The sequence below is a fragment of the Xenopus tropicalis genome, chromosome 1 (assembly GCF_000004195.4).
Source record: "Xenopus tropicalis strain Nigerian chromosome 1, UCB_Xtro_10.0, whole genome shotgun sequence".
Classification (NCBI taxonomy): Eukaryota; Metazoa; Chordata; class Amphibia; order Anura; family Pipidae; genus Xenopus; species Xenopus tropicalis.
In genome coordinates this window covers 48,386,129-48,408,359 of record NC_030677.2, presented here as the reverse complement: position 1 = coordinate 48,408,359, position 22,231 = coordinate 48,386,129, and the positions used below count along the sequence as shown (strand labels likewise).

The 22,231-nt window shown below is 36.9% G+C and overlaps 2 protein-coding genes across 6 annotated transcripts in view; one reads left to right on the top strand and one right to left on the bottom strand.

Annotated features, from left to right (window-relative positions):
- Positions 1 to 890: 890 nt before the first annotated feature.
- Positions 891 to 21,556, bottom strand: fbxo8 (F-box protein 8). 3 transcript variants are annotated; one of them, XM_012955983.2, is made up of 8 exons: positions 21,461 to 21,556; positions 21,021 to 21,150; positions 14,960 to 15,062; positions 11,508 to 11,835; positions 7,636 to 7,762; positions 6,653 to 6,771; positions 5,066 to 5,262; positions 891 to 1,505 (listed from the first exon to the last, which is right to left on the bottom strand). In XM_012955983.2, the coding sequence occupies exons 4-8, from the start codon at positions 11,825 to 11,827 to the stop codon at positions 1,318 to 1,320; spliced, it is 951 nt and encodes a 316-aa protein (XP_012811437.1). In that variant the 5' UTR covers positions 11,828 to 11,835; positions 14,960 to 15,062; positions 21,021 to 21,150; positions 21,461 to 21,556; the 3' UTR covers positions 891 to 1,317.
- cep44 (centrosomal protein 44kDa) overlaps positions 21,275 to 22,231 on the top strand; it is a 15,130-nt gene continuing 14,173 nt past the window's right edge. Inside the window, exon 1 of one of the 3 annotated variants that reach the window (XM_031901743.1) lies at positions 21,275 to 21,383. The gene's annotated coding sequence lies outside the window, so the exon portion shown is untranslated. 3 annotated transcript variants of the gene reach the window in all.

Sequence of the window (22,231 nt, the reverse complement as noted above, 5' to 3'; positions counted from 1 at the left end):
CGGTAAGGCACACTTCCTTACAGCAGCTGTAAGTACTGTAAGTGCTTATGGCTGTATTTACTTAGACCTTTCTGATAAAGCTTACTTAGTTTTTACCTTTCCTGCTCCTTTAAAGTCTATTTGTTTAGTACCTACAAATATGCAATTTTTGACTCCAAATTACTATTTTGTATGAGAAATGTTTTTACTGGCACGGGACCTGTTTCCTCCCAATGTATTCAGTCTACCTAAACTATTATCTGTGATGCAAAGATATGCTTTTTCCTCCTATTCAGCTTGATTGGCTGTCCCCACAGCAGCCTATTGATAGAATCTATAGTACATGTATGGGATCCTTTATCTGGAAACATGTTTTCCAGAAAGCTCTGAATTATGGGAAGCCCATCTCCCATAGACTCAATTTAAATAAAAAAAACAAACACATTTTTTCCCCTTTTCTATGTAATAATAAAACAGTACTTTGTACTAGATCCTTATTGGAGGCAAAAAAATCCTATTGGGTTTATTTAATGTTTGAATTATTTTTAGTAGAATTAAGGTATGGGGATACAAATTCCAGAAATATTCCTTATTGGAAAAACCCCAGGTACTGAGCATTCTGGATAATAGGTCCCACACCTGTACGATTTCTATAGCAAACATTTTTTTTTACTAGAGCAGGGTAACCTTACATTATAGTTAAGTGCATATAAAACACTAATCACTAATTTTTTTAGGTATTTCTGATCCTTGTAATTACTTTTTGTGTCCCTGGAGCCCTACTCTTATTTCAGTTAGTGGTTATAATGAGGTATACTGTAAACATTAGCTTGCTGTAGGAAACAATGAAGATGTTTGTGGTGAAGCATTAAGGTAATCGTAAACAAGAATAAAAAAACATTAATACAAAATGTAGTTAAAATACTTTACATATTTAATATTTTATATTATGATTATAAATCTCTGTGGTTTAGTATGTACAAATTACAAGATATTAAAAAAGGATGCATTGGTAAATGCTTTCAATAACAATTCTAGTGTTTATAGCCAACACCCTGAAGAAGGCCTACATTTTAATAGTCAGTTTAACAGTCATAAAGGGCTAGCTCAGTCTAGCGGCACATTATGTGCAAGACATTATAAGCAAAACTATTAATAAAAAAATAATTCTGCAGTAATCTTCACTTTTCATGGTAAATTGCTAAGAAAGAGAAAACACATTATTAAATTGTAGACAGAGGTTAGAATGACCAGCACTAACATAACCCCCATATTTGCCACTTGGCCAAAGCCTCAGGGAGAAGTCACTACTGGTTCTAGATCCTAGAAACTGTGTCTTTAAACAGCAACGTGGCCAACAAGGTAAATATTGTCATATAGGTGCCCTACAAAGTCTTCACTAATGTTCTGAGCAGCACGACGTGTGTTTCTGATAAACTCTCTCTTTGACATTTTGTTCTTCACATGAGGGCTGGCGAGGTCGATGGAAAGCAGAATCAAAGAATAGCACAGAACATATACTGCATCTAAACAAAACACAAAAGAAAAAAAAAGCCTGACATTAATTACAAATTGATGAAAAAAATCTATTCAAATTATGCAGACAACGCTACAAAGAGATGTGTACAGAAACAAAAACAATGATCAAACAGCGCATACATTAGGTACAAGACAAACTATGGGGCTCATTTACAAAGCAAGTACAGAAGCAAATAATCCTGTTTTTTTACCATCCATTACAACTTTGCTGTGATACTTCAATATAAACAAAAATGAGTGCCCTCTCTTTCTAAATTTTGCCCAATTTGTGCTACACTGCTTTATAGATGGGGCAGGCAGGGTAGATGGGCAAGGTTTCTTAACCTTTTTCTCAGGGGACACAATTTAATTTTGTAAGTTAGCTCAGTATTGGTCTAGAATGTATAAGGGACCTTATTAATTATTATTGCCTGTAGTATAACATTTCACTGTATAAAATGGGTTCACAAGGACCCACCCTAAACATCACCGAGAACTAATTTGGGGTCCTGACCATTTGTAAGTTAGCTCCTGAATCTAATTTGCTCCCACCTAATTATTTATTTAGCAAGGGAATCTGATACAAATGTATGGTAGCTACAATGTTTACTCCAATGTGCAGGATCAACCAATAGGATAGGATTACATTTTCAATCGTCTTTAAACTAATGGTTTAGTGTAAAAATGAAACTGGGTAAAACAGACTGCCCAACATAAAGAAATGTTTAGGCAAAAATGTGATCTATAAAAGGCAGATATAATAATAATATAATAGCCAGAACACTAGTTCCTGCTTTACAGCTCTCTAAGCTGTTAAAAGTCAGTAACCAACAAGTGACTTGAGGGGTGGCCATAAGGGACATAATTGTTAAAGTTAATCTGCTTCTGAATGTTACTTATGTCCCATGTGCCCGTAGCCAGTAGTGTTCTGGCTATTATGTTATAGATCTGTCCACTCCAGCCTTACATTGCATTGCATAACTAACTATATTTTTTATTTTGCACAGTCTATTCATTTTCCACAGTTTGATTTTTACACTGACCTGTTCCTTTACAAAGAAAATTCTTGTGCACATTTACAGGTGCCAAATGCCATGTGCATTGACCATGCTACACACTTACATTCTGGTCTAAGAAGAGTGGAAAATCAATACCCTATATTTAACCTTTAGTCATACATACTGATTTTTTTTTTTTTTTTTTTTTAAAGATGCCTGATATTCAATTTCTGTGAACACTAGTCACATGCATCTGACTGCACTTTGTTTCTACATTGTTACTATGTTACTTATGTTACATGTAATAGTAGTACCTTTACTAGTACACAGGCCAGCTATGGGGGGGGAGGAATGAAGACTATAACTATATATTTCTGACGGTAGACTAGTAAATACAATAAACAACAAACACTGAAAGTTTTAGTCAAGACTTGGACAAAACATAAGAACTAAACACTGAGCAAACAATGACACTGTCAACAATATCCTTTTTAAAGGAAATTTCAAAACTCAGGAGATACCTCTTTTTACTTACCTATGTCAGCCTCCAACAGGCACTACTGCTTTAATAGTGACACTGGGCTTGAGGCCAAGGCCAGAGGGGTGGAAGAAACGTTTTACATTTGGCATCAGCCTATTATATATTTGCCTAACCCCCAAATCCCTGCCACAGCAGCCATAGCTAAAGAGGTCAACACAGATAAATAAAGGAGGTGACGTTAAATGGTAATTTAGGTTTTAACATGTTAGATTAGTGACATGAAACTTTTTAAAACAAATACAACAAATGTGGAACCTGCGAGTATCTCTATAAGGCAATTATTTATAGGAAATTAAAGTTGCAGGGATACTTGGCCCTATCTCTGGAATATCTGGGGATTAAGCACGGACAACTATTGTTTTTGCTCCATATTAATATGAGACTACAGTAAAGTGCCACGTAATCTCTACAACATTTATGACTGCACTATTCCTACAGGAAACCAAAAGGTTTGCCTTCACTTTTATTTGTGTTCCTACATTTATCAACTGTTCTAAACTGAATGTTATTGCAGCTGAATAATGTTATCAATAAGTTTATTATTTGCAATACCATTTCTGCATGTTTTGGTGTGAGTTGAACCTTCTCTCTTGGCTACAATAATCCATTTTTACCAGGTATAATGTGTGCACAAATACACTGTCTGGAACAAGCCTGCAGTTAGACAGTTGCTGGGGAGCTATTTCGCTCATTATAAAGCATTCGGAGAAAGACAAATGCTCTCAACCATTTAGAAACTATCACTGTATATCACAGTACCAGATTCAATGAGAAACATAACTTTAGAAAGCTCCCACAAGAACAGGGGATGAATGAGACACCAAAAACAAGAAACACTGCTTATTGACTTTTGATTATAATAACTTCAGTTTTCTGTGAAAGTTCCATTTGCAAGGATTAACAATTAATTCTCAGTGTTTTGAAAGTTTTTTTTCTAAAATGTTAGAACAAAATGGCAAGCTAAAGTAAGTGCTCTTACTATCACACACACTGATTTATTCATTTCAGGAAGCACTCTGCCTCAATAACAATATCAGGTGTCACAGGCCCCTCTAGCTGTAGGTTCTCACCTTATTCAGGACTGTACTCAGCATACAGGTTCCTGGACCCCATGCGGGGGGGGGGGGGGGGGGGGGGGGGGGGAAGGGGGGCCTAGGTGCCTATATGGAAAAAAAAGTCTAACAAATTCCTCCCCAGTTTGTCACTGGACACTTGCCTATAAACCCAGCTACGGTAGGGTGTGGTGTAATTTCTTTAATTCCAATTGCCACATGTGCAAAGTCTGTATTGAGTATAAGCCATGGCCAGCGATGGCTAGAGAAGTGCTGTCTGCTAATATAGACCTAACCCTATTACATAGGTCGGTGTGAGCTAATTTACACATTTCACATTTTACATTCCATGTGTCAGAACACAAGTACCCTCTTGCTAACACCATAGATTCTACTGTTATGGTCTCTCTTTTGATCTATGCTGCATCACATGTTTACAGGCTATTTGTGGTGTTACACAGTGAAACTTGGATAATGGTCATAAAATGCTACTTTTAACTGGTAAAAATGCCCTGACTCAGAAGGCACATTCATTACTTAACTTGTCCTTATACCCTAAGGCTTAGGAGCGCACACACCATTTTGTCTGGTTGAGGGCAGCCTCTAAGAAAAATGTATGACAATTATAGTAGTTCTGGCACATACTGGCTCTTATCATTTCATTGGTCTGTCTACATTTTTAGAAGTAATTATGCTCATATACCATAAACCACAGTCATTACTTCTCTCTGTAAAACAAAACACTAGAAATGCCCCATTTGTCATTACAAAACAATTCAAAACATTAATAGGAAGAATGATCATTTCAAGTGTCATGGAAAAAAGAAGAAAACCAAGGTTATGGATAGAAGTTTTGCTGCATGTCTTCACTTGTCAATATATCCATGGTCCTTCCAATGCAAGGTCTTACAGGCAGTAACATAAGTGTGTTGTTACTGTTTCTTTATTGCTTTCAAACAAGTATCCTTTCTTCTTACCAGGACTAAGACCCAGGTCTCTTGCAAGTGCAGGGTTACAAGCACAGAATCGATTAGAGAATTTAGTGATGAGTGTTTCAAGGTATTCCCCACGTTCTTCCGGTGCGTGTATATGGCGGAAAAAGTCTCTCAGTGCATTTGGTAGGAACTGGTTGCTGAAGTTGTGTAGTGTCACAAGTTCATCCAAAACGTCTCGCCTTGTACAAGGAAATAAATGTCGTTACAAAAGGAACTCTCACATTCACTACTTGTTCTGTTAAATGAAAATCAAATACAGGTAATTTTCTGATAAATGATTTTGAAAAAATAAAATATTCTCTAAAATGTGTACAAGGACCATTGCTTACTGCTTTATAGTAAGAAGTACAGAAAAATGTATCCTCATTTTAATTCTAATACTTGTAAAGAAATTTGAAAATTCTTGTTGTGTTAGAATATAACAAAAAAGAAGAGATTCTGTTTGGCATTAAGCTGAAAAGCACTTTTTGCAGTATTGGGCCAAATCAGTTTAGACTGACATTTCCAAACACAAAAAGTTTTTTTTTAACGGATGCTTTTTTGGAAACATTTTCGTAAATTATAGTATGCGAATTAGGGCAGATAGAGCTACATCTTATATAAAGGCTTTGATGTCCGAATCCAAAAATTCAACAAGGGTAAAGATTTTATTGGATTTTTGTTCTGCCTTAAATAAATGAGCACTAAGAAGTCGACATTTGTGCCCCTTGCACTTTTGTCTGGGGTAAACGACCTCTAAAGTGCGATCATGTGAATAGTTTTGGGAACTAATTTTTTTTTTTTAATTTAATGCTAGAAAACTTTAATTACAAAGGGAAGTGTGTTTAGTATTACTCATGGTACTATTTCGATTTCCTTCCTGGCTTGCTTTATGGTTGAGATGATGCTAGATAAATACTCAGGATTGAAAGCCTTGTTTCACAAAAGACAGAACAAGAACATTTACCCTAGATATAAGGCTCATTTACACTACACTACTGACTAGGGAGGTATTTGCCTATAATTTAGCTTTAAGAGTGGAAGAAACAACTCTGTACCAGGCAGAATAAACAAACCACTTAATGTCTTAAGTTTAAAAAAAATCTGAAATTTGAACCTCTATGGTAACAAAGAACAACAAAACATTATTAATGCTTACTAAAAGTGACAGGAATAATAAAAAGTAGGGTTATTATTTGATGATAGCATCGTTTTTTTTTCATAACACTACTCTGCATTATTATAAATTATTTTCAGTCACAGACAAAAACAGACACAGCAAATGACTTGGCCTTTGGGGACAGTATATAAATGATGGCCATTATCTTCAAACAGGGGAGTTAAAGACCCAGATTCAATTTGATGAGAAAAATATATCTCCTAATTCAAATTTCAGAATTCCCTAAAGACATTAATAATTTTATGAGGTGAACCAGGACATTTTCTAAACAAACTAACCCAATGTATTTAAAAATACACCTTTGGATATTGTTTACTTATTATCTAGGGCAACATTACAAATAGATTAGGTTTTAATACATAGCAGATAATCTTACATTTAAACCTTTTACAGTGTAAAAACTGATTTACCTTCTGTCAAGGTAGAGTCTCAGATTCTTCCAATTTAGTGTTCTAGTACAAAAGATAAACTTGGCAATTTCTTTTGCTGAATCATCTAGAATGCCCCTTGATATAAAATATTCAATTCCCTATGAAAATAAATTCCAAGATGTAAAATAATCACTTGCACAACCTTCTTTAAACACATTCATAAAATAAATCTTAAGTGATACTAGAAAACTAGATGAAACAAAACAACAAAAAAAGAAACTGCCAGTGAAATCATTTAGTTAAAAAACAAATTGCTAAATTTAATACACAAGCAGACGACTGCAACAGGAGAAATGGCAGCTGAATGGAGATTTTGCCCATTTATAAAAGCACTGTGTTCTGGAGATTTTCAAAGGAAACCTGCCAACACTTTTATACTCCTTGCATTACAGTGAATGGTGAGAAAGTTGCTTTGAGGTGTTTGCATCTGTAAGCAGAAACCTTCAGACCTCAACAAAAAATGTCTGAGCAGAGACTTAAACAGATCAGCTAATCATTCTGAACTGAGGGTCAGTTTGCATCATTAGGCTTTCAGATAAGAATGGAATGCTGCATTTTAAAAACCTTAATTATATCAACAGTGTAGTACTGTACTGTTATAAAAACATCTCAATCTTATCACGCAGGGTGCTTATTGGTCACTATGCAATGCCATTTATACTGTTTTCTCTTTTTATTTTTACGGGGTTGTGTTCTCTGGGGAGGCGCCTTACATACTGCATTTAGGAAAATAAATGTTTTTGTTAAATAGTCCTAAAGTCACTGAAAGGATAGTTAGAAAACATCGGACAGTGACCATGTTGCCTATTATATTATATATATATTACCTATTAATATTGGCATGAAATATTTCACTGGCTGGGTTGGTAAATGTCAGCCAGGTAGTAAACTTAAGGTGGCCATACTTTGTGCAATTACACAATTATAATAACTATACATTAGATCTTGAGGCCTAGTCTTACCCAGTGTGGATTTGCATTGAATGTAAGACTCCCTTCATCCAGGCGCATGTAGAGATCCCGAAAAGAAAAACCCAGAGGATGCCTTTTATTGTATATAGAACAGTGACCCCAGGTGGATTTGCATAACCTATTTAACAAAATATAACAGAAAATAGACTACATTATTAAGTTCTTAAAATTATACACTGCTACTATTATGATACAGGGATCTCTTTTCTGGAAACTTGTTATCCAAAAGGCTCTGAATTACGGGAAGGACATGTTCCACAGACTCCAATTTAATGAAAAATTAAAATTTTTAAATATGATTTCCTTTTTTCTATAATAATAAAACAGTACCTTGTACTTGAACCCAACTAAGATAAAATTAATCCTTATTGGATACAAACCAATCCTATTGGGTTTATTTAATGTTTAAATGATTTATTAGTAGACTTAAAGTATGGTGATCCAAATTTCGGAAAGAGCCCTTATCCAGAAAAAAAATCCCAGGTCCCAAGCATTCTGGATAAAAGATCCCATGCATATATTAAGACCATAACTTTTTTTTAAAAAACATTTATCCGTACAAGATGTAGACAACCAATGGAAAGCCTATTTTCATCAATCTTTCTATACACTTTTTGGAATAAATCTTTTCTGCAGCAATGCTGAGAATTTACTCCCGCCTGTACACTATGGATCACACTGAGGAAACACTAAATAATCTTATTCAACTGAGCTAAAAAAATTTACCACAATTTGAGTCTTTTTATGCTAAAATTCACAAACTTGAATGTTCATGATTTATTAAACCCAAAAAACATGAATGTAAAAATCTGGCATCTAAAAGCTGGCGAATTCATGTAGATGGTTGGGTAGGTGGCCATTGGCAAGTGGCACAAAACTATGATTGCAGTTGAACGGTCAGGGTATAATATCTAACTTCTAACTTATTTTTCAATTGTACACATTTTTACACTTTCTTTTAAAGAATATTAAAAGAATATAATCCCAGCATGGAGGTTGATGTTTTAGGTATCATACCTGTTGACAGTAGTAAAAAACAAACAAACAAAAAAAACAACAACAATTTTTTTACATTTGATCAAATACATACAGCACCATGCTCAGGTATACACATCCCATTGACCACTGAAGCATTAAGCAAAAGCTCAGGTTTCCTAATTTAAATAAATGCTTCCAGCTTCGATAAAAAACCAAGGGTAATCCTTTTTACAGACATTTCTTGAATTCTTATGAATAAACCTAGCAGAGTGTGATATTTAAGTCACATCTGAACTCAATCTTTCATGTTTGACATCAATCATTTTTATGTAATTTGAGCAGTGGAGTTAAACGAACGGTTTCAGACAAAAGTGAAAAGGATTTAAATGTTGGTTCTTTCCAGTTCTGTATAAGTGACCTTTGATGTGCACCTCTGAGACATTACTGAGGCACTGTGCGGGCCTTCAAGTTCTTATACACTTTCCCACTGTTTATACCTTTGCCCCACACTATAACTAAACATTGCAGTAAGCCACAATGATCTCAAGAGACTCTTCTCATCTCTCTTTTCATGAAAACGTTACCACAGAAGGATTAAGAGAACTGATGCTTAAAAGAAATAGAAGCTAGTTACAAACATACATAAAGACATACTATATATGATGTCATACAAAGAAGATGGTGACGAAAATGGCTCCTAATGTCATCTGGAGGACCAAATCTGGACCTCAAATCTCTATTTATAGAGGGGCACTTTAAAAAAAAATAAAATAAAATAAATATGGATTCATGCAGCTTAGTAAGAATCAGGCACAAGGTACAGATAAAAAGAAAATAAAAAAACAGAATTATTTATTTTAAATAGATTTCCCTAATTTGGAACTTTTTGTATAATGGGTTTCAAGGGAGTACAAATTTGTATAATCTTTTTTTATTCACAACCTGAAATTGTACTAAGGATTAGTGTTACGGGGAAAATCTGTTGCATTACATCAACTCAGCTATTACCCTTACAAATCCAAGCATGTGCAAAAAAACTACAGCAGTATTCTGGCAGTGAATATAAAATATACAATATGCAAAATCTACCTGGTTAAAGGAGAAAGAAAGGTAAAAACTAAGCAAGCTTTATCAGAAAGGTCTATGTAAATACAGCCTTAAGCACTCAAAGAAACTCTGCACTGAGTTCCCTGTCTCTGCCAGAGACATACAGCTCTCTGCTATCTCCCCTCTCCTGCTTCCCCTGCTAAGAACTCACCTCCCCCCCCTTAGGAATGTGGATTTGAGCCAATCAGCACGAACGGGTCGAATGGAGTCCGATTGCGTTTTTTTCGTAATGATCGGTATTTTGCGATTTTTTCGTATGTTTTGCGATTTTTTCGGATTCTTTTCGCGTAAGTTTTAACGCTACGAAAAATGCGCAACTTTTTACGCAACTTTCGTAATGGATACGAAAAACTCGCGTTTTTACGCAAAAATCGTATTGGTAACGAAAAATTCGTACAGAATCCGAAAAAATCGCAAAACATACGAAAAAATCGCAAAATGTTCGTTTTCAAGTCGGAACTTTTCCAATTCGGGTCGGATTCGTGGGTTAGTAAATCAGCCCCCTAGTCTAACTAACTGAGCATGTTCACTTGGGGGTTTATTTATCATGCTGTGTAAAAAGTGGAGTTGCTCATAGCAGCCAATCAGATGCTTTGCTTTCATTTTCTAACTGTTGAAATCTAATTGCTGATTGGTTGCCCAGGGCAACATCACCAGTAATGCTTCACTCCACTTTTTACACAGAATGATAAATATACCCCTTGGTCTGGGTGTCTGTGCAGGAGTGAGGCGTTATGGGAACTTTCTTTACACAGCTCAGCTGAGACAACTGAAGGTATGCCTGCAGCTTGAGATTAACTCTTTATTAGCCTTTCCTTCTCCTTTAAAAAGATGTGAGAAAAAAAACTGCAGCACTTTCTTAGAGGGGCATATTTGTCAGGTGTCAATTGCTTTTCCTAGTAAGATTTTGCGTTTTTCATTTATAAAGCTTTTCCCAAGTTTCATGACTAGTTTAAATGTTAATAAAGTCTAAATTCTATTAGTACAGATAGGTGAAAAGTTTTCACACTGTGAGACATTTATCACAATTCAAGTCTAGCAGTTAGGCAGGTTTAATCTAGATAAAAATGTTGAACTCGATGGACGCGTGTCTTTTTTCAACCAAAATTTCTATGTTACTATGTAAAGTCCCAGACCTTCGCTCTGGAAAATATACTAGGAAACAATAAATATGACAGTTTTTTTCACTGGCAATAGATTGTTTAAAGGAGAAGGAAAGGCTAAGTCACTTGGGGGTGCTAAAATGTTAAGCACCCCCAAGTGACTTTAATCGCTTACCTTGTACCCCGGGCTGGTGCCCCTGTTAGGAGAAAACAGCACCAGCCCGGGGTACCTGGAGCGATGCGCTTCCTCCTTCTGCCTGCGTTTTGCTAAGACTTACACATAGGCACATGCGTAGTAGAGTGAAAAGCCGACTTCTCTGTTAAAGTTCGGCTTTCACTCTACTGCGCATGCGCGCGCAGTGCAACAGGAAGGAGGAAGCGCTGGCAGCTATCCCGGGCTGGTGCTGTTCTCTCTGAACAGGGGCACCAGCCCGGGGTAAAAGGTAGGCTATTGAAGTCTACCTTTTGGCACCCCCAAGTGACTTTGCCTTTCCTTCTCCTTTAAAATTTAATTTTTACAACCTTCAGATAATATTTGCCACTCAAACTTCAAGATTATGTTGATAAAGGTGGGCAGGTAATAACTTGCTACTATACATCAAACTAGTATCTGGTAGACTAGTTGTTTGACGATAATTTAAATGGATTTTAAAAGTGTGCCCTGCATTTACTTACCCCTGCCAAAGTATTTCATCATTGGCCAGGTCTTGCCAAACACATGATGCCAAACAGAGGTCTGTGGCATTGAGATAGGACAGAATGGTAAGGCTCAGTTCTGGTGGCAGCATTTCAAGATTGATGAACCCTTGTTGGTCCTTAGCGTTTCTTACTTTCAGTAGACGGCATATGTCCATTCCACCCTGAAGCTGCCTTCGATAATTCAAGTTATCATTATCAATTATCCTTCGGCCATTATCTGTGGCTATATAAGTGTGCTCTGCATATCCTTGTTGAAACTGTTGATTTCTTGCGACCCTCCAAAGTCCTTGACCCATCTGTAACCCTAAAATTAAGCACAAGAAAATATAATTTACCCTACATAATAACTCTAAGGGGCTGATTTACTAATCCACGAATCCGAATGGGAAAAATTCGGATTGGAAACAAACATTTTGCGACTTTTTCGTATTTTTTGCGATTTTTTCGTAGCCGTTACGACTTACGCCGTAAACGGCGGGCAAAACTTTCAGACTTTGCATGATTTTGGAAGCCTCCCATAGGACTCAATGGCACTCTGCAGCTCCAACCTGGCCCAAGGAAAGTCACGATACTGAAGCTTGAATGAATCCGAAACTTTCGTACTCGGCGCGATGGCTACGAAAAAGTCGCGTCAATTCACACAAGTCGTAACGCTACGTAAAGTCGAGACAATTTACAAAAAAAACGCAAAACACCGATCATTACGGAAAAAAACGCATTGGGACGCTTTGCGAACGTTCGTGGATTAGTAAATGTGTCCCTAGGTGTTGTGTCATCAGTTATCTATTATAGAGAAATCATAAGAAACCTTTTTTAAAGGACAGATTAAGTTAATGTAATTACTTAATTTCTATCTTTAGCATTTTCCCCAAATTACTGAACAGAGATTAGAAATGTCCTGAATTTCTCCCTTAACATCTCTTTATGGACTGGCCAATTAACTATGTATCTGTAACATTCTAGATAGCATGGGACTATGGCACAAAAGGGCACACGATCACTGCTACTTGTAAGAGCAATTAAATTTGATTCCCATTGAAGGCTATGACTCTTCTAATGGTCATCAGTTGGAATAACAGTAAAAAGTCTATATGGCTAGGAAAATTACTAGTCTAGAGATCTAGATAGCAAGTTGGGTGTACGACTGGTTGCTGGGGGTTACAGGGCTAGAACACACACATTAGCCCTTTTTTTCATACCAGGTATCCATATGCACCTACATTTGCTGAAAGCTAAAATTTAACTCCCACTACGGTCACCAGAGAGCATGGTTGCCAACCTTGCTGGTTTGAAGAGGATTAGAGATATTGGTGTCATATGAGGTGAGGGAACAAGATCTTATATCTTCTAATAACAACTACTGTTTCAGCAAATAGATCATTAATAACTCATTTTGCAATAAACTAAACACTCTAGTAGCCAGTACAGATCATCTTTACTGCACAGAAGTACTGCTCAAATAATAAAAGTATCTGAGAGCCTACATGGAGTCCATTAACAGGAAATAGTTGATAGCATTATAAATATTTAAACTGTGTGTGCTCCAATAATGATATTTGTTATGGTACTCTTTGTTCTGAGAGAAGTCTGAGAAGAGTGACTTAGTTTGAAAATGTACTTTGATTTTTTTTTATTCTGAAATGAAAATGCAACAAACTCAAAGACATGGGTCAGTACATTTTTTTTTATTTACAGATGTTAGTGCTCTTATTGCAAAAAAATTAAAATAAATCACTATAAAAAAAAAAAAAAAAAGAGATAATGGTCACTGTTGTAGGTGGTATATAAAATATATAATTATACATGTCAAAGCAACACTCCTGCTTTTTAGTAAGTAGGTGGGACTGTACACACATATTAGAATCATATGATATGTATTGTGCCTTTATACACTAAGGGCAATTGCAGATTTGGCATTTTGTTGTGATGAAGTAAAACACACTTAGGGGCCCAAGTGAAGTTTCCTTAATAATAGCTGGAGCCCAAAGGCTTAAATTATAATTAGGCTCCATATAGCACTGATTTACAAAGGAAGGACAGAAAAATAAATGCAATAAAAAATAATGAATAAAAACACGTTTTTTGTCTGGATGCTGTTATAACTGCTATGGTTATCTTACCTTTACAGCTCCATGGAAGTTCTTAATTTAACTTTAGTATGGGGTACATTATTTTCTATTAATAATAACAATAATAAAGCAAAAATAAAACAAATTCCAGCTTTGTAAATTAATGGTACGGAATGCAAAATTAACCACCTTCCTGAGCTTAAATTACACTTATTTTGTTGGGGCCGCATCGGCCATAGGACCCCTAATTACATTACCTACTGTATCTCTGTGATGGCAGGCCTGACAGAATAACTAACAACATAAAAACAAATACAAACCATTAGGGGGCCCTTATTTAGACACCTAAGTCTGTATATTTCTTATTTTTCAGATACGGGCCCATGAAAGTTTTATATATTTGTGCGTGTATATATACTCACATACTTCATCTTAGCCATAAACACCATGCTTTCAAGGATGACTACTACTTAATGTCAAATCAAGATACCCAAAAACATTTGCAATGGATGATACATACAGATTTGTATAAACACGTACTCTATAAAGATCACAGACAAAGCTGATTTATAAAGACTCCGCACTAAAATTGGACATTGTGCAGACTTCACCGTTCTATACATGTGACAGCTAAGCGAGGTAAAATGAGGGTAGAGATTGTTTAGGTTTAGACTAGAAAAGTAAGTTGTTTAGGTGATGAAAAAAGTGAATAAAGAAGAATTCAAAAGCTGCTAAACAAGAAAAAAACACTAGAGAACCATTAGGTTTCATTGTCTTTTCCCACTAATAATTTTGTGATTTTCAAATTCTTTCCGTTTGTTACAACCCAAGTCAAAGAAGCAATTGCATGCTTATTTTCTCTATTTAGCTTGGTGCTGTACAGATGTACAAATGTCAATGCCTTTACAATGATATCTGCATTTAAAAATGTTTGGTTTCTAAAATTATACCTGCTGCGGGATGAACATATTGGACACAAGCTTAGTTAAAGTAATACTGTCATGGGAAAACATGTTTTTTTTTTCCAAAACGCATCAGTTAATAGAGCTTCTCCAGCAGAATCCTGCAGTGAAATCTGGTTTTCAAATACATAAACAGATTTTTTTTTATATTTAATTTTAAAATTTCACATGGGACTAGCCATATTCTTCATTCTTCCAGGGTGCCACAGCCATGTGACCTGTGCTCTGATAAACTTCAGTCACACTTTACTGCTGAGCTGCAAGTTGGAGTGATATCCCCCCCTCCCAGCACCTGATCAGCAGATCAATGGCAAGGTAGCAAGATAGCAGCTCCCAGTATATATTAGAATAGCATTCAATAGTAAGAAATCACAGGAAGAATGAAAATCTGACTTACTCTGAATGGGTTGCAGTAATGCAGCTCTGCAAATACTCAACGTTGTCTCATATTCTTCTGGTGGTAGAGTGCAGACAGTTCACTAAGTTTTTCAATCCATTTCCTAAAATCAGAATAAAATGAACAGAAGTGGAGATGTTATACACATACTTAAAAAATATGACAGCTGTGACCCATGTGGCTGCTAAGGAACAAGAAATGAATAATGACTGCAGCTGGTTTTACTTTTTTAGGTCAAATAACAGACTAGAGCACCTTTCTAGTTACAGATTATTCACTCATCCTATAAAAGAAACACAGCTTCCAAAAACCTAGGATTTTAGATCTCATACACCTCAGATGTATGATAGCTGTTGTTTTACTTCCTTAAAAATGAGAAGGCATATATCAGAGCTCCCCAGCTCCTCCATTTAAGTGGATCATATACATTCATTATAATTTACTACATTTACTATAATCTTTTTTCCAATAAAATAATCTTTCAGCAGTGCAATAATGGTATCTGCTTAAACCAAGAAACTCTTACCAACCCTATGTCTGGCCATAAATATGGTTTGTAGCGTTTAATTGTTTAATTCGGTAGCATTTAATTGTTTCATTCATCGAAACCAATACCAGTGGTTAAACTTACCCTGTGCCTACATACAGTGGTGTGAAAAACTATTTGCCCCCTTCCTGATTTCTTATTCTTTTGCATGTTTGTCACACAAAATGTTTCTGATCATCAAACACATTTAACTATTAGTCAAAGATAACACAAGTAAACACAAAATGCAGTTTTTAAATGAGGGTTTTTATTATTTAGGGAGAAAAAAAATCCAAACCTACATGGCCCTGTGTGAAAAAGTAATTGCCCCCTGAACCTAATAACTGGTTGGGCCACCCTTAGCAGCAGTAACTGCAATCAAGCGTTTGCGATAACTTGCAACGAGTCTTTTACAGCGCTCTGGAGGAATTTTGGCCCACTCATCTTTGCAGAATTGTTGTAATTCAGCTTTATTTGAGGGTTTTCTAGCATGAACCGCCTTTTTAAGGTCATGCCACAACATCTCAATAGGATTCAGGTCAGGACTTTGACTAGGCCACTCCAAAGTCTTCATTTTGTTTTTCTTCAGCCATTCAGAGGTGGATTTGCTGGTGTGTTTTGGGTCATTGTCCTGCTGCAGCACCCAAGATCGCTTCAGCTTGAGTTGACGAACAGATGGCCGGACATTCTCCTTCAGGATTTTTTGGTAGACAGTAGAATTCCTAGTTCCATCTATCACAGCAAGCCTTCCAGGTCCTGAAGCAGCAAAACAACCCCAGACCATCACACTACCACCACCATATTTTACTGTTGGTATGATGTTCTTTTTCTGAAATGCTGTGTTACTTTTACGCCAGATGTAACGGGACACGCACCTTCCAAAAAGTTCAACTTTTGTCTCGTCGGTCCACAAGGTATTTTCCCAAAAGTCTTGGCAATCATTGAGATGTTTTTTAGCAAAATTGAGACGAGCCATAATGTTCTTTTTGCTTAACAGTGGTTTGCGCCTTGGAAATCTGTCATGCAGGCCGTTTTTGCCCAGTCTCTTTCTTATGGTGGAGTCGTGAACACTGACCTTAATTGAGGCAAGTGAGGCCTGCAGTTCTTTAGATGTTGTCCTGGGGTCTTTTGTGGCCTCTCGGATGAGTTGTCTCTGCACTCTTGGGGTAATTTTGGTCGGCCGGCCACTCCTGGGAAGGTTCACCACTGTTCCATGTTTTTGCCATTTGTGGATAATGGCTCTCACTGTGGTTCGCTGGAGTCCCAAAGCTTTAGAAATGGCTTTATAACCTTTACCAGACTGATAGATCTCAATTACTTTTGTTCTCATTTGTTCCTCAATTTCTTTGGATCTTGGCATGATGTCTAGCTTTTGAGGTGCTTTTGGTCTACTTCTCTGTGTCAGGTAGCTCCTATTTAAGTGATTTCTTGATTGAAACAGGTGTGGCAGTAATCAGGCCTGGGGGTGACTACAGAAATTGAACTCAGGTGTGATAAACCACAGTTAAGTTATTTTTTAACATGGGGGGCAATCACTTTTTCACACAGGGCCATGTAGATTTGGAGTTTTTTTTCTCCCTTAATAATGTAAACCTTCATTTAAAAACTGCATTTTGTGTTCAATTATGTTATCTTTGACCAATAGTTAACGGTTTTTGATGAGCAGAAACATTTAAGTGTGACAAACATGCAAAAGAATAAGAAATCAGGAAGGGGGCAAATAGTTTTTCACACCACTGTATGTCCAGAGGTCTGATTACTACATGAACATTCAGCCCGAACAAAAGGACCACTTCTAGGTCACTCAAAAACGTACCAAATTATTATTAATCTTTATTTATGTTGTGCCAATACATATACACTGTTAGGCAATGCTAATTTCAAAATAAAAAGACGCCATGGTCTTAGGCTCAATGCTAAACTGTGGTGGTACAGCTTACCTGCCCAACAACTGCCTTCAGAATAAGAAAAACAAATAAGTCACACACTACTTTTTGCTTCAAATCCAGATTCAAATCACTTTATGGACAATAAACCTAGACTTTAATTATTTCCTTTAAAAAAAAACAAAAACAAAACACATTTATATATTTTAGGAAATTCAGCGTCTTTGCACCGTTTTGTACTTTTTCTCTTTAACTTAGATCAGTCGAGAACAGTTTAAATGAATGAAAAAATGGTTGCAACAGCTTACCACAGTGAAGCAATGTGCCTTCTATGCTGGCAAATTTACTATTTATTGACCCCAAACAGTTTAGACAACTTCTGTTGGCTAAATATTAAGATACTAAATTTCCTGGTTACAAAATAAAGGACTAGTGTCTCTATGAGACATCACCATGGAAGGAAATTGAATCCATGAATTATGACCATGACAATTTACTGAATGTTATGAAATTGACAAAATATTATCAAAAAGTTTTCTTCTAGTTACATAATGTGTTAAAGGGATACTATCTTGATTTTATGGTGTACTTTTAATTTCTATGTTACTCTGTTTACATAGCAAATAATTCACTCGACCATTTAAAATGTTATTCTTGAACCAACAAATGTATTTGTTTTTAGTTGTAATGTTGGTGTGTAGGCAGCCATCTCAGTGCATTGGGCCTAAGTCTGAGCAATTCAGAACATGTAACTTGGGTTTCTTACTATTGAGTGCTATTCTGATATCTACTGGTAGCTGCTTTCTTGCTACATTCCTACTGTTCTGCTGATCGGCTGCTGGGAGGGAGGTGATATCACTCCAACTTGCAGCTTAGCAGTAAAGTGTGACTGCAGTATATCAGAGCACAGGTCACGTGGCTTTAGCACCCAGGGAAATGAAGAATACAGATAGCCCCATGTAAAATGTCTAAATTAAATATAAAAAGATCTATTGTATCTATTTGTATTTTTGAAAAACAGATTTCAATGCAGGATTCTGGGAAAGCTCTATTAACTGAACAGACACACCCAAAAATGATATAGACACAGTGTTTACATAAAGGAATGTTTATGGCATTAAACGTCACACGCACAAGTTGTACTTATCTTCAACTGTCTTCATGAGGAAATATGACTTTGTAACTTATTCCACTTGTGTTGCATCTTCCCAATTGTCTTCAATGTATTTGATATTTAATTTTCCATTTACATATTTGATAGTAGTTTGGGTACAAATCAAGCAATTGAGGAGCTGAAGAGATGTAACTGCCAACCTTTCCCCCCCAGCCAACTGCTTGTTATAAGCACACAATCGGTAATTATTAAGGCTTTATACCAATATATACAATAAGAACAACTTATTATTGGTTTCCTTAAAGGAGAACTAAACCTGCAAAAAAGAAACATTTCTCAAATGTTTCTCATTACCCCTCCTCTTGAACCGCCACATTAAAAATTGTTTTATTATTATTTTAATTGTGCACTACTAGTTCAAACATTGCCAGTATTAAAGACTTTGCTTCTGCCATGTTCTTTTACCCATATCACACACCCCCGTGTTTCATTGCAACTGCGCATGCCTTCTTACCCTGCTGGTTGCATAAACTACACGTGGGTTCAGACTGCATTATAAACAAACAGTTCTGCCCCACAGACCTCATTCAGACCAGAACCCTGATTAGCTTTTGGTGTAAATTGCTCCTTCGCTCGCTGATACCCTGTAAACAAAAGCAAGCAGAGGAGCTTGAAAGCTTCTCTTCAGGATGTCTGCAAGGCAACAGGACCACATAAACCTTATTGGCACATGATATAAGACAGGAGAGCCTGAGAGATCAGTGATGATTCTTGGGTAGGTCATGGACCCAAGTATCATTGCTAGAATGCCCAGGACTCCAAAATGATGAAATGCTCACGTGTGTGCCCAGAATCAGCTCATTTCTAGAAGCGAAGAAAGTTAAAGTTTGCACTGCAGCAGCTTTTAACTTATTTTAAAAATGAGTGATCATTCTAAATTATTCACAGCATCCTAGAAGAAATCCTTTTTTAGCACATAGATCTACATGTATAGGCCAATAATTAACGCTTTATTTATTTTTTTACCATTCCTTGTTTAAATCACCTGATAACCTAGCTAATTGAAATATATAATGTGCATGTAGTTATAGCTTAGGCACAGAACAATAACTAACTCTTAACAATGTTGTCTTAGTAAAGTGCACATTGAAAGCCAAATTACAAAGGGTCCAATAGATTGTAGGTGTAAAAAATAGAAGATAACACAATACAGGCAAGTGATAAAAAGAGTTGGTAGTTAGAGATGTGTCAGGTAGACTTAGATGGGTCAAGTGTGTCTTTTTTAAGAATAGTTCAAAACAGGTCTGCGTGAATAAAGAGGTGAATAGTCCAGAAGCTACGGAAGTGTTTGATATATGGGTCAATACTGGCGTAAGATCAGCAGCACAGTGTTTAAAGGGGTTGTTCACCTTTTAGTTAACTTTCAGTATGAAGTAAAGAGTAATATTCTGAGACATCTTGCAATTCTTTTTAATTTTTTGTGTTATATGAGGTTTAATTATTTCACTTTTTGTTTAGAACCTACAAGTATGGAATTTCAGCAGCTATCTGATTGCTAGGGTCCAAATAACCTTACCAACCAGGGGGTGTTCCCCTCAAACAGTGCTGGTACATTAAAACTACCCTCGCCTGACAGATGCAAATTTTAATATATATATTTCTTATTTATTATATAAGAGTATCAGCCCCCCCTTATCTCAACACAGACAGCCTGGTGTAAGACTAAATGACCATTTTGGTCAATACTTTCTCTGCAGCCTATGGGGTAATTTTCTGAAACTGGACAATTTCTTGGGGTGAAAATGTCAACATTTTTGATGTGAAAAAAACCCCAATATATTTCTTCTTATTTTTTGACTGAGGGTTTATGTCCATACAAAGTACAGCTGGGCACAGGGCAGCTTTGTATGTGTCTATTAACCTTTATTTACATAATCCTAACTAACTGAACTTTATGTCAAATAAGCTCAATTAAAAGCAAAGTAAAATTAAAGTAAATAGTACCATTTCAGTAAATTGTGCTCATACCATTTCCATGATAAGATGCTCCATGGGCAGAAAGGAAACAGTAATCTAAGCAACACAGCCAATACAAGTAACTAGCCCTCCTGCTTCTGTAAGAGTTGAGCTGTTGGTTGAAGACAAAGTGCAGGCAGAGGAATCAGTTAGGACTAGCTGCAGTGTTCAGGACATTAGGTTGTGCAGATGGTATGGGCACAGTTTAATGGTATGAGCCAGTATCACCTCAGTGCTATAACCAAAAGTTACATGAGTCACAAGCACTAATTCCCCTGACTCTCGAGTTTGGGCGTGGGATCAGTGCTAATATTTGAATACACTTCAAAACAACATTCACTTGCAAGAAATATGGTTGACACATTTAAATTGTAGTTATTTTTTCACTTAAACAGAGTTAAAGGTGGATTAGTGAATGCCATGAACCTTTGTATTCCTACACCCCAAAGATCTGAATTTCAAAAGCAACCATTCTCGCTAGTCAGAGAAACAGAAGTGAGAAGAAACCCACTTACTTACACCATGAGTGCCGTATCTTGACAGGTGCACACAACCCTCCTGCGCTCTCTCTTGCTCCTCTCTGCTGCCTGGTTCCTGAGCTCCCAGTGGTTCTTCTCGCATCCAATCATGTGACCGTGATGTCACTAACCTACAAGGAGGCAGACGGGACAAACTTGCTCAATGTGTACTAAACTGTTGTACTGCTTATTCTATTACGCTTTCAGTAATGACGCTATGGGTGTTGCCATGGCTACCACAGGAGCCACTCCAACTTCCTTTTCCTGTTTTCGCAGACTCCTCCAACTCGACTGGAAATGACAGAACTTATGATGACACCTTTAGTGAGGAATTTGATAAAAGGCCGCTAGAGCAACTAACTAGGTTCGGCCTTGAGTAGGCATAGCAGTTAAAGGAGCAATAAAACCAAAATAAAAAAAATGTATCAATGGTACAGGTACCTGGCGTGAGACGGCTGCATTAAAACGTTTTATGGTTTTTCTAAAGGGGTTACTAAATATTTCGCCGTAGAGGCTCTGCTGTGCAGATTCTAACATGGTTGTAGGGACCACCTTTGTAAAACAAATACGTTATATAGACTACATGGTGCTTATGTGGAAATAAACAGTGGGGGCAATACGGGAGCGCGCTCCTAGTGGGCTTCCAGTGAATTCGGGAGCGCGCTCTCAGGGGGTTTCCAGTGAATTCGGGAGTGCGCAGCGTGTGGTTTTACAGCTAACGCGGGAGCGCCTGGCTTTCTATGTTACGTATAACGCGGGAGCGCGCATTCCGTGTGAGCGGTCTTTGGGCTGTGGAATGGCGGGAGGATTCGTATGGGGAAAAGTGGGGCTGAGCTGAGCTGAAGCCATTTATGCGGAGCTCAGGAAGTTGAAAGCGGGAGTGCGGGGACTGGTAGCGTTCGGTTGGAAAGAGCCTGTGTGTGGGACGCTGTGAGGGCTCTTACAACACAAGGCGTTATAGGGTATTCCAAACACTTGCACTTCTACCTATGTCCTACCAGCTCTGAAAAGCGAGGTGAGCTAAGGAACCGGAGGGCCAAAAGGGTATGTTTGCTTTCATAGGCTATTTGGGTGTCACATGACTTGTGTAATACTTTGATGCGCCCCTCATAATAAAATAATAATTGGCAGACGTACAGGAGATGAAGCAATAACCTCAATATAGGTAAACTGTTATAATTGCCTTTATATTACCTTACAAATATTAGTGTT